The sequence below is a fragment of the Hyla sarda genome, chromosome 4 (genome assembly GCF_029499605.1).
Source record: "Hyla sarda isolate aHylSar1 chromosome 4, aHylSar1.hap1, whole genome shotgun sequence".
Classification (NCBI taxonomy): Eukaryota; Metazoa; Chordata; class Amphibia; order Anura; family Hylidae; genus Hyla; species Hyla sarda.
The window spans coordinates 122,158,284-122,174,778 of NC_079192.1; the positions used below are offsets into that span (position 1 = coordinate 122,158,284).

A 16,495-nucleotide genomic window follows, 5' to 3' on the forward strand; every position below is an offset into this window, starting at 1 on the left:
TAGAAAGGTAAAAAGTAATCTAAGCTACATATTTCTGTGAGCTGTCTCTAAGGTAATATTCACACATGGAAGAATTATCTGCCACAGATTTTAATGCAAGTTTGCATGCATAACAAGGGAGATTTATCAAAAACTGTGCAGAGGAAGAGTGGTGCAGTTGCCCATGGCAACCAATCAGATTGCTGCTTTCGTTTTTAAAGAGACCTGTGAAAAAGGAAATAAGCAATTTGATTGGTTGCCATGGGCAATTGCATCACTCTTCCTCTACACAGGATTTGATAAATCTCCCCCAACATGTGGATTTTACCCCTACTTTATTGACAGAGCTCAAATCTGATGGGAAAATCTGCAACACATTTCCATGCTGAAAAGGGCCACAGAATTTGACTGACTCATCCTGTATTGTAATATTTATTATCTTGCTCTGTATTTTTATATAAAACCATGAATGGGTTCAAAACACTGATAAAGATGCAAATCTTCCCATTATAGTTTTTTTCTTGGTCAGTTTTACAATACTGATCAAAATGTGTGAACCCAGTCTAACAGGCAGAAGTTCCGATCAGGCACATTCACATGTGGTGTATTTGTTTCTGCAATTTTCTCTTCCATCTGGAAGAGAACCGCAATGAGAACTGAATCAGGACATGTGTAAACAGGCTCGGGAGCACGTACAATGATGTCACTCACCATGTGTGCACCTGAGTACAGCAGAGGAACAGATCCTACTGGTGGGGGAACATACAGGAGGTGAGTATGTAACTGTAGTGTTTATTTGCTTTACTAACGGGGCTTTCTATACTGGGGCAACCATTATCCTTATTGTGGGGGCACCTGGCTACCTTTTTAGGGGTACCTCAGAGCACTTATAGTGAGGCAACCACCTTCTAGTGGGCCGCTACCTACTAGGAGGTACCTACTGGGGGTCCCGGGCTATCTACTAGGGGCCATTAATATACAGTCATGGGCGTAAATGTTGCCACCCCTGAAATTTTTCAAGAAAATGAAATATTTCTCATAGAAAAGGATTGCAGTAACAGATGTTTTGCTATACACATGTTTATTCCCTTTGTGTGTACTGGAACTAAACCAAAAAAGGAGGAAAAAAATCAAATTGGACAAAATGTCACACCAAACTCCAAAAATGGGCTTGACAAAATTATTGGCACCCTTTCAAAATTGTGAAAAATAAGATTGTTTCAAGCATGTGATGCTCCTTTAAACTCACCTGGGGCAAGTAAAAGGTTTGGGCAATATAAAAATCACTCCTGAAAGCAGATAAAAAGGAGAGAAGTTCACTTAGTCTTTGCATTGTGTGTCTGTGTGTGCCACACTAAGCATGGACAACAGAAAGAGAAAATGAGAACTATCTGAGGACTTGAGAACCAAAATAGTGGGAAAATATCAACAATCTCAAGGTTACAAGTCCATCTCCAGAGATCTAGATTTGCCTTTGTCCACAGTGCGCAACATTATCAAGAAGTTTGCAATCCATGGCACTGTAGCTAATCTCCCTGGGCGTGGATGGAAGAGAAAAATTGATGAAAGGTGTCAATGCAGGATAGTCCGGATGGTGGATAAGCAACCCCACACAAGTTCCAAAGATATTCAAGCTGTCCTGCAGGCTCAGAGGGGGAACAGTGTCAACGCAAACTATCTGTCGACATAAAAATGAAATGAAACGCTATGGCAGGAGACTCAGGAGGACCCCACTGCTGACACAGAGACATAAAAAAGCAAGACTACATTTTACCTAAATGAACTTGAGTAAGCCAAAATCCTTCTGGGAAAATGTCTTGTGGACAGATGAGACCAAGATAGAGCTTTTTGGTAAAGCACATAATTCTACTGTTTACTAAAAACTGAATGAGGCCTACAAAGAAAAGAACACAGTACTTACAGTGAAATATGGTTGAGGTTCAATTATGTTTTTGGGGTTGTTTTGCTGCCTCTGGCACTGGGTGCCTTGAATGTGTGCAAGGCATCATGAAATCTGAGGATTACCAATGGATTTTGAGTCGCACTGTACAGCCCAATGTCAGAAAGTTGGGTTTGCGTCCGAGATCTTCCAGCAAGACAATGACCCCAAACATACATCAAAAAGCACCCATAAATGGATGGCAACAAAGCGCTGGAGAGTTCTGAAGTGGCAGCAATGAGTCCAGATCTAAATCCCATTGAACACCTGTGGAGAGATCTTAAAATTGCTGTTGGGGCCTGGGTACCTACTATGGGACAAATATCTACAGGGGTATCTGTCTACGATTCTACTGGAAGACACCTGGCTACTAAAACCTGTGCAGAGGAATAGTGGAGCAGTTGCACATATCAACCAATCAGATTGCTTTTTACTTGTTATAAAGGCCTCTGAAGAATGAAAGAAGCAATATGGTTGCTATGGGTAACTACATCACTCTTACTCTACTTAGTTTTTGATAAATTTCCCCAATGGCTCAAATTTATTATTCTGTCCTTGAGTTAAAACTGTCTGGTTTTCCCATAACAACCAATTATAGCTCAATTTCCATATCTCCGATATTTTAGAGCTCTGATAAAATGTACCTGAGCTGTGATTAGTTGTTATGGGAAAACCAGACATTTTGGATTTCAGGTAGATTGATAAATCAAGGCCCTATACACTCACCACTTTATTAGGTACCCCTTGCCAGTACAGGGTTGCACCCACTTTTGCTTTCAATCCTCATGACATACCTCAGAGATTTTGGTTCATATGGATCCATGATGGCTTCACACAGTTGCTGCACATCCATGATGCAAATCTCCTGTTCCGCTACATCCCAAAGAATGAGACTGAGAGCTGGTGACTGTGGGGGCTATTGGTTTATAGTGACCTCATTGTCATGTATGTATGCTTTGTCACATGGTGCGTTACCTTACTAGAAATAGCCATCAGAAGGTATTTACACTGTGGTCATAAAACGACCTTGACATGGTCAGTAACAATACTCAGGTAGGCCTCAGGTAGGCTGTCGTGTTTAAATGATACTCATTTGGTGCTAAGAGGCCCAATATATGCCAAGAAAATGTCCCCACACACCATAACACCACCACCAGCCTGAACCGCTGATGCAAGGCAGGATGCTTACATGTTGCTTAACCCTTTAAGGACCCAGCCCATCTTCACCTTAAGGACCCGAGCATTTTTTGCACATCTGACCACTGTCACTTTAAGCATTAATAACTCTGGGACGCTTTTACTTTCATTCTGATTCCGAGATAGTTTTTTGTTGTTGACGTATTCTACTTTATGTTAGTTAGCCCAATGGCGCTCCTTCTCTTCTGAGCATTGTAGTTCGCCAGCAGAGCACTTTACATCCACATATGGGGTATTTCCATACTCGTAAGAAATGGGTCTATAGATTTTGAGGGTCTTTTTTCCCCCTATTTTCCCTTGTGAAAATGAAAAATGTAGGGGATATGTATCCGCCACCAAAATACCCTATGGCAGTGTTTCCCAAACAGGGTGTCTCCAGCTGTTGCAAAACTCACAGCATGCCTTGACAGTCAGTGGCTGTCCGGCAATACTGGGAGTTGTTGATTTTCAACTGCTGGAGGCTCCGTTTTGGAAACAGTGTCGTACAAGACATTTTTTATTTATTATTAGGGGGGAGGGGGGTATGTGTATATGTAGTGTTTTACTCTTTATTTTGTGTAGGTGTAGTGTAGTGTTTTTAGAGTACATTCACACGGGCGGGGGTTTACAGTGAGTTTGAGCTGCAGTGGAAAATTTGCCACAACTCAAACTTGCAGCAGGAAACTCACTGTAAACCCCCGCCCGTGTGAACGTATCCTGTACATTCACATGGGGGTGCAAACCTCCAGCTGTTGCAAAAGTACAACTCTCAGCATGCCCTTTGGCTGTCCTTGCATGCTGGGAGTTTCAGTTTTGCAACAGCTGTAGGCACACTGTTTGCGAAACACAGAGTTAAGTAACAAACTGTGTTTTGCATCCAGTGTGCCTCCAGCTGTTGCATAACTACAACTCCCAGCATGTACGGTCTGTCAGTACATGCTGGGAGTTGTAGTTAGCAACAGCTGGAGGCACACTGGTTGCGAAACACTGAGTTAGTTAACAAACTCTGTGTTTCGCAACCAGTGTGCCTTCAGCTGTTGTAAAGCTACAACTCTCAGCATGCACTGACAGCTGAAGGGCATGCTGGGAGCTGTAGTTATGCAACAGCAGGAGGCATACTACTGCATCACCCAGCATTCCCTTTGGCTGTTTTTGCATGCTGGTTGTTTCATAGAAAAAAAGGGCCTCCAGCTCTTGCATAACTACAAGCCCCAGCATGCAGAAATAGCCAAAGGACATGCTGGGAGTTGTAGTTTTGCCACCAGCTGATGCAAAACCACAATGATGGTATGACTTAGGGGTTTGCACTGGGTGCCTGCCTTAAATGTCAGGGCGTACCCGTACTCCCTGGGCCCTTAAGTGGTTAACCTCTTCAGGACCCATGACGTATGCATACGTCTTCACACCCTGGGTCTTAAGGACCCATGATGTATGCATACGTCATGTCTTTTCCTGGTCTCCGCCGCTCACCCGGCGGAGATCGGAAGCGGATCCCTGCTGAAATCCTTCAGCAGGGATCCAGGGCAAACGCCACAGACAGCCAGGACCATGCTAACGTATAGGAGCGAGGTGGCAAGCCTGCCACCTCCTCCTATACCCTGCGATCTGTCGGTTAGTTAACCGACCAATCGCAGGAGGGGGGCGGTTACTTCCTCCCGTCCTGCCCGGCCCCTGAAAGTCCGGAGAGGACGGGAGGAAGACCGGAGGACGCGGCGGGGGACGGGGGAGTGCTGGGGACCGGCCCCGGTACTTACCTCGTCCCTGAAGACCCGGATCCCGGCGAGGAAGATGGCGGCGGCGGCGGCGACAGGTGAGTATATCTTCAGCCGCGGTCGGGCCCTTTACAGCAATGCACGTCGCCGTAAAGCGACATGCATTGCTGTAATAGGACCCTGTAAACTACAACTCCCAGCGTGCCCAGACAGCCCTTGGCGCCTGGGCATGCTGGGAGTTGCAGTTTTGCAACATCTGGAGGTCCACAGTTTGGAGACCACTGTGCCCTTCCAGATGTTGCAAAACTACACATTCTCAGCATGCCCTTACTGTCCAGGCATGCTGGGAGTTGTAGTTCTGTAACATCTGGCCCTTCAGATGTTGCAGAACTACAACTCCCAGCATGCCTGGACAGTTTTGCCATACTGGGAGTTGTAGTTTTGCAACATCTGGAAAGGCACAGATTGGGAACCACTGTATTAGTGGTCTGCAAACTGTAGTCCTCCAGATGTTGCACACTACAACTCCAAGCATGCTGGGAGTTGTAGTTCGGCAACATCTGGCTCTAAAGATGTTGCCGAACTACTACTACCAGCATGCCTGAGAATGTTTAGGAGTTGTGGTTTTGCAACAACAGGAGGCACACTGGTTGGGAAACATTGTCTGTTTCCTAACTCAGTGTTTCCCAACCCGTGTGCCTCCAGCTGTTGCAAAACTATAACTACCAGCATGCACTGATAGACTGTGCATGCTGGGAGTTGTAGTTTTGCAACAGCTGGAGGTCCCCCCTTGTGAATGTACAGGGTACATTCACATGGGCAGGGGGCTTACAGCGAGTATCAGGCTGCAGTTTGCGATGCAGCTAATTTTGCGCGGCAGCTCAAACTCGCAGCGGGAAAATCGCTGTAACCCCCCCGCCCGTGTGACTGTACCCTAAAAACACTACACTACACTTACACAAAATAAAATAAAAAGTTAAAAACACTACATATACACATACCCCTACACAGCCCCCCTCCCCAATAAAAATGAAAAACGTCTGGTACGCCACTGTTTCCAAAATGGAGCCTCCAGCTGTTGCAAAACAACAACTCCCAGTATTGCCGGACAGCCGTTGACTGTCCAAGCATGCTGGGAGTTTTGCAACAGCTGGAGGCACCCTGTTTGGGAATCACTGGCGTAGAATACCCCTATGTCCACCCCTATGCAAATCCCTAATTCAGGCCTCAAATGCGCATGGTGCTCTCACTTTGGAGCCCTGTCGTATTTCAAGGCAACAGTTTAGGGTCACATATGGGGTATCGCCGTACTCAGCAGAAATTGCCTAACAAATTTTGGGGGGCTTTTTCTCCTTTCACCCCTTATGAAAAGGTGAAATTGTGGTCTACACCAGCTTGTTAGTGTAAAAAAATAATTTTTTTACACTAACATGCTGGTGTTGTCCTATACTTTTCATTTTGACAAGAGGTAAAAGGGGAAAAAAGCCCCCCACAATTTTTAATGCAACTTCTCCCAACTACGGAGATACCCCATATGTGGGCGCAAAGTGCTCTAGGGGCGCACAACAAGGCTCAGAAGGGAGAGTGCACCATGTACATTTGAGGTGATTTGCACAGGGGTGGCTGATTGTTACAGCGGTTTTGACAAACGCAAAAAAAAAAAAAAAAACACATGTGACCCCATTTCGGAAACTACACCCCTCACGGAATGTAATGAGGGGTGCAGTGAGAATTTACACCCCACTGGTGTCTGACAGATCTTTGGAACAGTGGGCTGCGCAAATTAAAAATTTTGTACAGCCCACTGTTCCAAAGATCTGACAGACACCAGTGGGGGGTAAATGCTCACTGTACCCCTTGTTACGTTCCTCAAGGGGTCTAGTTTCCAAAATGGTATGCCATGTGGGTGTTATTTTGCTGTCCTGGCACCATAGGGGCTTCCTAAATGCGACATGCCCCCCGAGCAAAATTTGCTCTCAAAAAGCCAAATATGACTCCTTCTCTTCTGAGCATTGTAGTTTGCCCGTAGTGCGCTTCAGGTCAACTTATGGGGTACCTCCATACTCGAAAGAGATGGGGTTACAAATTTTGGGGGGTATTTTCTGCTATTAAACCTTGCAAAAATGTGAAATTTGGGGGGGAAACACACATTTTAGTGAAAATTTTTTATTTTTTTTTACGTATGCAAAAGTCGTGAAACCCCTGTGGGGTATTAAGGCTCACTTTATTCCTTGTTACGTTCCTCAAGGGGTCTAGTTTCCAAAATGGTATGGCATGTGGGTATTTTTTGTTGTCCTGGCACCATAGGGGCTTCCTAAATGCGACATGCCCACGAGCAAAATTTGCTCTCAAAAAGCCTAATATGACTCCTTCTCTTCTGAGCATTGTAGTTCACCCATAGTGCACTTCATGTCAACTTATGGGGTACCTCAATACTCAGAAGAGATGGGGTTACAAATTTTGGGGGCTATTTTCTGCTATTAACCCTTGCAAAAATGTGAAATTTGGGGGGAAGCACACATTTTATTGAAAAATGTTTTAACATTTTTTACATATGCAAAAGTCGTGAAACACATGTGGGGTATTAAGGCTCACTTTATTCCTTGTTACGTTCCTCAAGGGGTATAGTTTCCAAAATGGTATGCCATGTGTTTTTTTTTTTTGCTGTTCTGGCACCATAGGGGCTTCCTAAATGCAACATGCCCCCCAAAAACCATTTCAGAAAAATGTACGCTCCAAAATCCCCTTGTCGCTCCTTCGCTTCTGAGCCCTCTACTCCGCCCGCCGAACACTTTACATAGACATATAAGGTATGTGCTTAGTCGAGTGAAATTGGGCTACAAATAGAAATATACATTTTCTCCTTTTACCCCTTGTAAAAATTCAAAAATTGGGTCTACAAGAACATGCGAGTGTAAAAAATGGAAATTGTGAATTTTCTCCTTCACATTGCTGCTATTCCTGTGAAACACCTAAAGGGTTAAAATGCTGTCTGAATGTCATTTTGAATATTTTGGGGGGTGCAGTTTTTATAATGGGGTCATTTGTGGGGTATTTCTAAGATGAAGACCCTTCAAATCCACTTCAAACCTGAACTGGTCCCTGAAAAATTGTGATTTTGGAAATTTTGTGAAAAATTGGAAAATTGCTGCTGAACTTTGAAGCCCTCTGGTGTCTTCCAAAAGTTAAAATTCGTCAATTTTATGATGCAAACATAAAGTAGACATATTGTATATGTGAATAAAATAAAATAATATTTGGAATATCCATTTTCATTACAAGCAGAGAGCTTCAAAGTTAGAAAAATGCAAAATTTTCAAAATTTTCATCAAATTTTGGGATTTTTCACCAAGAAAGGATGCAAGTTACCAAAAAATTTTACCACTTAGTTAAAGTAGAATATGTCACGAAAAAACAATCTCGGAATCAGAATGATAACTAAAAGCATTCCAGAGTTATTAATGTTTAAAGTGACAGTGGTCAGATGTGCAAAAAATGGCCGGGTCCTAAGGTGTAAAATGGCTGGGTCCTTAAGGGGTTAAGCCAAATTCTGCCCCTGACATCTTAAAGCATACCCATCAGATCCAACAAAATTTTTTTTTTTTTAATATATCACTCAGTACCTAATCCTGACCATGTACATCTAATTTTTATGTGTCTAGCACCTTTTATTTATTTTATTACACTTTTAATTTAGCTCGCTAGTCTGAATTCCTCTCAAAGGGAGGGGGCGTGGCCTCATTGTGCAGGTCTCCACCCCCTCCCTCAGTATGCTGTCTGCTCACATCTCCCCTAGCATTAGCAAAACTACAACTCCCAGCTTGTCCTCACTGACAGTAGCGGGACACAAGCTGACAGTGGGAGGATTTTTCCTCCAGCTGTGAGTCCTGCGCTCCTCCTGTCACAAGGAAGTGTGTCCATGACATAGGTGATGATGCATGGACACAGCAGGACTAGTATGTGTCCAAGCAGGCGGGGGGGGGGGGGGGGGGGGCAGTTGTTTGACTGGCTTTTTCAGTATGAAATACTGAAAATTTTCTAATGAAAGCAATTGCAAAACCTATTGGTTATACATGCTTTACAACATATCAAGAGTTTTTGTATCTGACCGTGCCCATTTAATCTTGCAGATGGAATCAAGACTGATTGGATCAGGCAATGTTCTTCCAGTCTTCCATTGTCCAATTTTGGTGATGCTGTGCGAGTTGTGGCCTCAGGTTCCTGTAGCTGACAGAAGTGGCACTTTGTGTTGTCTTCTGCTACTGTAGCACATCTGCTTCACGGTCGGACATGTTGTTCAATCAGAGATGGCATTCCGCATACCTTGGTTATGTGAGTTCTATGGCCTTAATGTCATTTAGAACCAGTCTGCCCATTCTCCACTTATCTCTGACATTAACAAGGCATTTTCTTAGGAATAACTGCTGCTCACTGGATATTTTCTCTTTTTTTTTGGACTACTCTCTGTAAACCCTAGAAATGGTTGTGTGGGAAAATACTAGATCACCAGTTTCTGACATCCTCAGATCAGCCTGTCTGGCACAAACAGCTATGCCATATTCATAGCCACTTCTTTCTTTCCATTCTGATGCTCGGTTTGAACTTCAGCAAGTTGTCTTGACCACATCTACACACCTAAATACATTGAGCTGCTGCCATGTGATTGGCTGATTAGCTATTTGTGTTAACCGATTCACCAGGTGTGCCTAACAAGGTTGTCAGTGGGTGTGTGTGAGTAGTTATGCTATGTGGTAATGGTTTGGTGGTATTATTGGTAATATTGGTCTTGTTATACCGAATTTGGTCAGTAATAGTCTGATTGTAATATGTATGGTGAAAATATTATTCCTTGTATACTGGTATTATTGGTAAGATTGCCCTCACTATACAGGATTTGGTCAGTAATAGTCTGATTGTAATATGTATGGTGAAAATATTATTCCTTGTATACTGGTATTATTGGTAAGATTGCCCTCACTATACAGGATTTGGTCAGTAATAGTCTGATTGTAATATGTATGGTGAAAATATTATTCCTTGTATACTGGTATTATTGGTAAGATTGGCCTCACTATACAGGATTTGGTCAGTAATAGTATGATGTTAATATGTATGATGATAATATTCCTTCTTGTATTTTGTTATTTAGTAGCCATAGGATGAGTATTTGAAGGGATATGGTATTATGACACATACATTTTCTTGGATATATATATATATAGGTGTATGTTTTTGAGGTACATATTTGTCTTATCTGACCAGGCACCAGACCACCTTGTCCCGACCCAGTATAAAGGTGTAAGGTTTTGCTCCTCTCTGGATCTCTCCCCCTCAGGGCCCCCTGTCCTTCCATGGCTCAGTATCACAAAGCCTGTTACCTCAGGGCAGTGCCCCCACCTGTATACTGTACACCTGGACTTCATATGACACTTTAGGGAGACCTTCCTAAGTGATGGGCGACACTGGTGCCAGGCAGAGGATGAATGGTCTCTCACACGCCGTCCACGACTGCCCCTTCTGTGACCGGCCATACAGCACACACATCCCGGGATGGTCCCGCTGCCCTCCCGCCCCTCTCTCCTGTCCGGCTGGGGAGCATCCATAGAGGCTCAGGGGGGAGGGCAGAGCCGCCTCATCTGCCTGTGAGGTGTGAGGAGCCCTGGGTCACTCAGTCCAGCAGGAGAGGGGAGGGGGCTGCCGGCTGCTCACACTGGCCCAGCAGGAGGGATGGAGGAGAATCCCAGCCGGACCCGGAGCTCCTGACTCCTGCGGAGGGGAGGTGAGAGGCCGGGGAGAGGGTCGGTCCTGGGGGGGCTCAGGGGCTCGGGGATGGCGGCTTCTCCTGCAGAAGGTATCCCGCCTCCTCCTCCTCCCGGCTGCCTCCTCTTCCTATATGTCCACGGCTGACACCAACATCATACGTGTCTATACAGCGGGGCGACATATACACAACACGACGTGTCTCACCTGAAGTAGTGACATGTTACCTATGGCTGTGAGAGCACGTACATGGGAACATAATATGTGCTAACATATAGGAAATATTTGCTAATATATATCATAGGAAAATATGTGCTAATATATATATAACATAGGAAAAGATGTGCTAATATATAGAACATATAGAAAAATGTATGAGAACACTCAGCAGAAGCTATGTGCTAACATATATAACATATAGGAAAATGTTTGAGAACAGTAAGAAACAGCTATATGCTAACATATAGGAAAATGTATGAGAACACTCAGCAGAAGCTATGTGCTAACATATATAACATATAGGAAAATGTATGAGAACACTCAGCAGAAGCTATGTGCTAACATATATAACATATAGGAAAATGTATGAGAACACTCAGCAGAAGCTATGTGCTAACATATATAACATATAGGAAAATGTATGAGAACACTCAGCAGAAGCTATGTGCTAACATATATAACATATAGGAAAATGTATGAGAACACTCAGCAGAAGCTATGTGCTAACATATACAGCATATAGGAAAATGTATGAGAACACTCAGCAGAAGCTATGTGCTAACATATACAGCATATAGGAAAATGTATGAGAACACTCAGCAGAAGCTATGTGCTAACATATATAACATATAGGAAAATGTATGAGAACACTCAGCAGAAGCTATGTGCTAACATATACAGCATATAGGAAAATGTATGAGAACACTCAGCAGAAGCTATGTGCTAACATATATAACATATAGGAAAATGTATGAGAACACTCAGCAGAAGCTATGTGCTAACATATATAACATATAGGAAAATGTATGAGAACACTCAGCAGAAGCTATGTGCTAACATATATAACATATAGGAAAATGTATGAGAACACTCAGCAGAAGCTATGTGCTAACATATACAGCATATAGGAAAATGTATGAGAACACTCAGCAGAAGCTATGTGCTAACATATATAACATATAGGAAAATGTATGAGAACACTCAGCAGAAGCTATGTGCTAACATATATAACATATAGGAAAATGTATGAGAACACTCAGCAGAAGCTATGTGCTAACATATATAACATATAGGAAAATGTATGAGAACACTCAGCAGAAGCTATGTGCTAACATATACAGCATATAGGAAAATGTATGAGAACACTCAGCAGAAGCTATGTGCTAACATATATAACATATAGGAAAATGTATGAGAACACTCAGCAGAAGCTATGTGCTAACATATACAGCATATAGGAAAATGTATGAGAACACTCAGCAGAAGCTATGTGCTAACATATATAACATATAGGAAAATGTATGAGAACACTCAGCAGAAGCTATGTGCTAACATATACAGCATATAGGAAAATGTATGAGAACACTCAGCAGAAGCTATGTGCTAACATATATAACATATAGGAAAATGTATGAGAACACTCAGCAGAAGCTATGTGCTAACATATACAGCATATAGGAAAATGTATGAGAACACTCAGCAGAAGCTATGTGCTAACATATACAGCATATAGGAAAATGTATGAGAGCACTCAGCTGCAGCTATGTGCTAACATATACAGCATATAGGAAAATGTATGAGAACACTCAGCTGCAGCTATGTGCTAACATATACAGCATATAGGAAAATGTATGAGAGCACTCAGCTGCAGCTATGTGCTAACATATACAGCATATAGGAAAATGTATGAGAGCACTCAGCAGAAGCTATGTGCTAACATATACAGCATATAGGAAAATGTATGAGATCACTGAGCTGCAGCTATGTGCTAACATATAGCAAAATGTATGCATATCTCAGTGTATACATGGCTGACTTCTCATATGCACATAGCTCAATTGTTAAGGACCAAATATTTCACACAACCATCACCCCCTCAAGGAAAATGGATTAAAAGTGAAGCAGTTGCCATAGCAACCAATCAGCTTTAGGGAAGGGCTACACCATGGTATTGGCCACTGCATGGGTCACATTACCAAAGATGCTCACGTGGCAGTGCAGCCATTGTGCACAAGTGGCTATTACCAGATGGATGGATTCATTGCAGTTGTCAGGTAGCGGTCACACATTCACTTACTTGAGGTGTGATGCAGCACAATCACCCACGTGTCACAGCCAAAATTGGCAAGTAGCTCTATCTCATTGACACGACAGAATATCCGCCATCTGAGACATTCTGTGTGCGACAGGCGCCAACTGAATCAGTGGGTGCTAAACCTTCTTAGACATGCGCTGTCTCCATAGATGGCAAACATATCTGAGCGGGTTCTGCTGAAAGAATGAATATTATTATTTCAGCAGGGTCTGAAATTTGAATCTTCCCGGCAGAATTTTCCATTTGCACAGTGCAGCATGACATGAAGATCACAATGTTGCAACGCTACATTGCATCTAATGATTATCAATGTGGAATTGATGATCATTAAAATAATACAATTTTATTTATTTATCTGTGCTTCCAATTTTTCTCTGTAACCATCTAAAAAAGTAAATAAATTATGGCTGTATTTTTTTCTGCATGTGAACATGTGTACCACGAAACTGCAAATGTAACAAACTTGCATGATTATGACCCCAGAAATCTAGAATAAATTCTACCTTCAAAGGGTCAGGGTAAGGCAGCTGTGTGCAATAGGCAATACTGTGTATTGTATGCATTAGAACTAGTGCTGACTATAGCTCTGTGCTATATGATACCTTCTCCAGATGGCTTTGTAGTTGCTGTCAGCAAAAGGGTTGGAGGTTTATTATATAGTCACACGTAGGTACTTATATACAGCATGTATACTTTGAAGCACATTCATTGGTCTTGTATCTTACACTACGGATGATTTACATTTGGATCTCATTCACAGACGACTAACTGGATGCTCAGCCTCCGCCGGACCATATGCTGCAGGGATAGACTGGAGATTCACTATGACATGCTGCACCTTTAAAGACAACAGACTACCCTCCATAGCCCATGGATGTTTTCATCTTCGGCCTTGCACAGTGTGGCATCGGGATATGTGCATGGACACATTATGTCATTCCAAAGAAAAACTGACCCTTGTGCAGGATTTGGGCATCTGTCTCTGCTGGGGGCAACGGCCCCTCTTGGAACATTTTCTGAAAAGAAGAATGATTGTGCGCCTCCAGTCTCTGCCAGGCTCTTCGTTGGCTGCTGTCCTGTTTCTCTTGATGGTGCTGTCCTGGAGGACCTGCGAAGCAGGAGACCTAAACTGTTAGTAGCCGGATCTGGGTAAACTATGGGGGCAAGATACTGAGCTCATTGCCTGGTTTTAGCTTATGCTGGAAAGAGTAGTAGTCATAGTTTGTGTAATATGAGCCTTCCCAGGGGTTAACTGCTGGGCCTACTGTAGGAATCATTTCAGACAAGGGGGGGATGTCTTTAGTCAGCAATAACTGTGTTCTTCAAAAAAAAACATGTAATGTCAGTGAAATCCAGATGAGCTTTATCCCAGGGGAATTACCAGCTGTTTATACGTGTCCTGCACTAACTGGAAGTAGAGCGGTCCTCCTCGTGAAACAAGCCAGTACAGTAGCAGACTTCTACAGGTCACCAGGCACTGTGTATTGTTAAATGATCTCTTATAGAGTATGTACTTTTAGGCAATAGAACTAATATTCTTAATAGCAAAGCTGCATAGGTATGTACACAAACACATATACAATATAACACAACACCAAATAAGACAAATTATGTGGCTGATACGTTGTTCCCCAGGAGAGGTTCCCAGTAACACTTGGGTTCCTTGAGGCCTGATCAGGTTTTGCTCAGAACCCAGAGACAATACATGTCAATTCTACAATAGGGAACGTAAACGGATTCCCCTGGACAAGAGTTATAGATTGCTTTATCTGTCCCTACACCAAGCTTATTTGAGGCAAGAATGGTATTAGGGGTTCCCCAGGAGTGGAAACATTTTGTGAGGTTCCCTGAAGTAATGATTGAGAATTATACAGCACCCACTGAATTCATTAGGCAACCAAGTAATACATGATAGCGCCAAGATTTTTTACAGCAGCCCTCTTTCCTCTATCCTCATCTTCTGTACGATTTATATGGACTAGGGTGGTCCTTATAAATTTTAAGGGGTAATCCCATCTCAAACATTGATGAGCCATCCAGTGAATATACCATATATGTTGATAGATGACAGTCTCAACTTGGGGACCCGGACATGTCTTTTGATGGAGGGCTTCCTTGCCCATTTGGCCTGTTTGCAGTGTCCAGATGTGGCTGAGAATATTTATGCAGTATACTTGAAGAGGTTTTTCCATCTGACAAAACTATCCCCACTTCATTCTTTTTCTATGAGAGCTGCAGAATCTGCCATGTCCAGTGTTGGGCTATTTCCAGCAACTCCTGTAGAGAATGAAAGGAACCCACCGCTTAATTTTTACAGATTCTAGTGATTTTGTAAGTGTGTGTTTAGGTGAGGCTTTAGTCAGATCCCTGCCATCAGCTAGTTATCCTCTATCTTGTGGATAAGGTCTAACTTTGTCAGATGGGGAAACCCCTTTAACTCTCAAAGATGTTAATAGGAATAATGTATGCTGTTTCTGTAAAACAAAACAAACCACTCAGTGGTTTCCAGAATCCTTTTTTCAGTTACAGATCAGAGATTGCGAGATAGGTGCAGATCCCAGAGTTTAGACTCACATCTGTCAGACATTTATGGCATATTCCCACTTCTCTTTTTAAAGGGGTACTCTGCTGGAAATCATCTTATCCCCTATCCAAAGTATAGGGGATAAGATGTCTGATCACGGGGGTCCTGCCACTGGGGACCTCCGCAATCTCCAGGACGGCAGCAGCGGAGCTTCTGTGTTCGTAACCTCACGCCACGCCCCCTACATTTATGTCTATGGGAGGGGGCATGACGGCTAGTATGTAGCAGACATGCCTCCTCCCATAGACAGGAATGGACATGGTGTGGCGGCTGTAGTCGCCAGTCATCTGGCACGGAGTAGAGTTCTCTCCGTGCACCAGATGATTGGGGTGCCCCAACTGAGATCGTGGGCATCCTTTGGATAGGGGATAAGATGTTTTCTGGCTGAGTACCTCTTTAAGGTGCTTTAACACTACTACAGCTTTACCTTTATACATAGACACATGCTGGTCATGTCTGGGCTGACTGTCTTTTCATGATGACAGCATCTACTCACGACACACAGCCATACTCCCCAGATTATCTACATTAGAATTATATAGAAGAAACTCAGTTGGCACTGCAAGGCTTATCAACTCCACCTGGTAGCTCAGGAGTAAGTCCAGGCTCAATCCAGCCACAATTCCCCAGGAACCCCGATGCTCTGAGGAAAAGAATACTCCAATTAAATGTAAGTTTAGAACATATGATCCACGGCATTCAGATACTGGAATTAGTCCATACTTTAATTGATAAAAGGATCTGCATCGGGATCCAGCAGAGTGACGGGACGACGACCTCTTCGCAGCATCTGCTGCTTCGACTGGTCCCAGACGGACACTGCAAAACTGTCATTGTCCCACCACTCTGCCGCCTCCTGATGCAGATCCTTTAATGAATAAAAGTATTGACTAATTCCAATTTCTGAGTGGCGTGGATCATTTGTACTGAACTTATATTTTATCCATATAGGAGATGGTTTCATGTGTCCCCGCTGTGGACAGTGGTATGGTCTACCCATTCCATCATGTTGAAATTCCAGCTTTGATCAG

The 16,495-nt window shown here is 43.2% G+C and overlaps 1 protein-coding gene across 5 annotated transcripts in view; it reads left to right on the plus strand.

Annotated features, from left to right (window-relative positions):
• Positions 1–306: 306 nt before the first annotated feature.
• Positions 307–16,495, plus strand: part of LOC130368387 (cell surface hyaluronidase-like) — a 118,329-nt gene continuing 102,140 nt past the window's right edge. For 4 of the 5 annotated variants that reach the window (XM_056571965.1, XM_056571966.1, XM_056571968.1 and 1 more), the window contains exons 1-2: positions 10,191–10,585; positions 13,641–14,011. In XM_056571965.1, the coding sequence (XP_056427940.1) occupies positions 10,290–10,585; positions 13,641–14,011 (667 nt within the window). In that variant the 5' untranslated portion in view covers positions 10,191–10,289. Of the gene's footprint in view, positions 751–10,190; positions 10,586–13,640; positions 14,012–16,495 lie in introns of those variants that run through there. The other variant, XM_056571967.1, reaches the window with a different exon arrangement.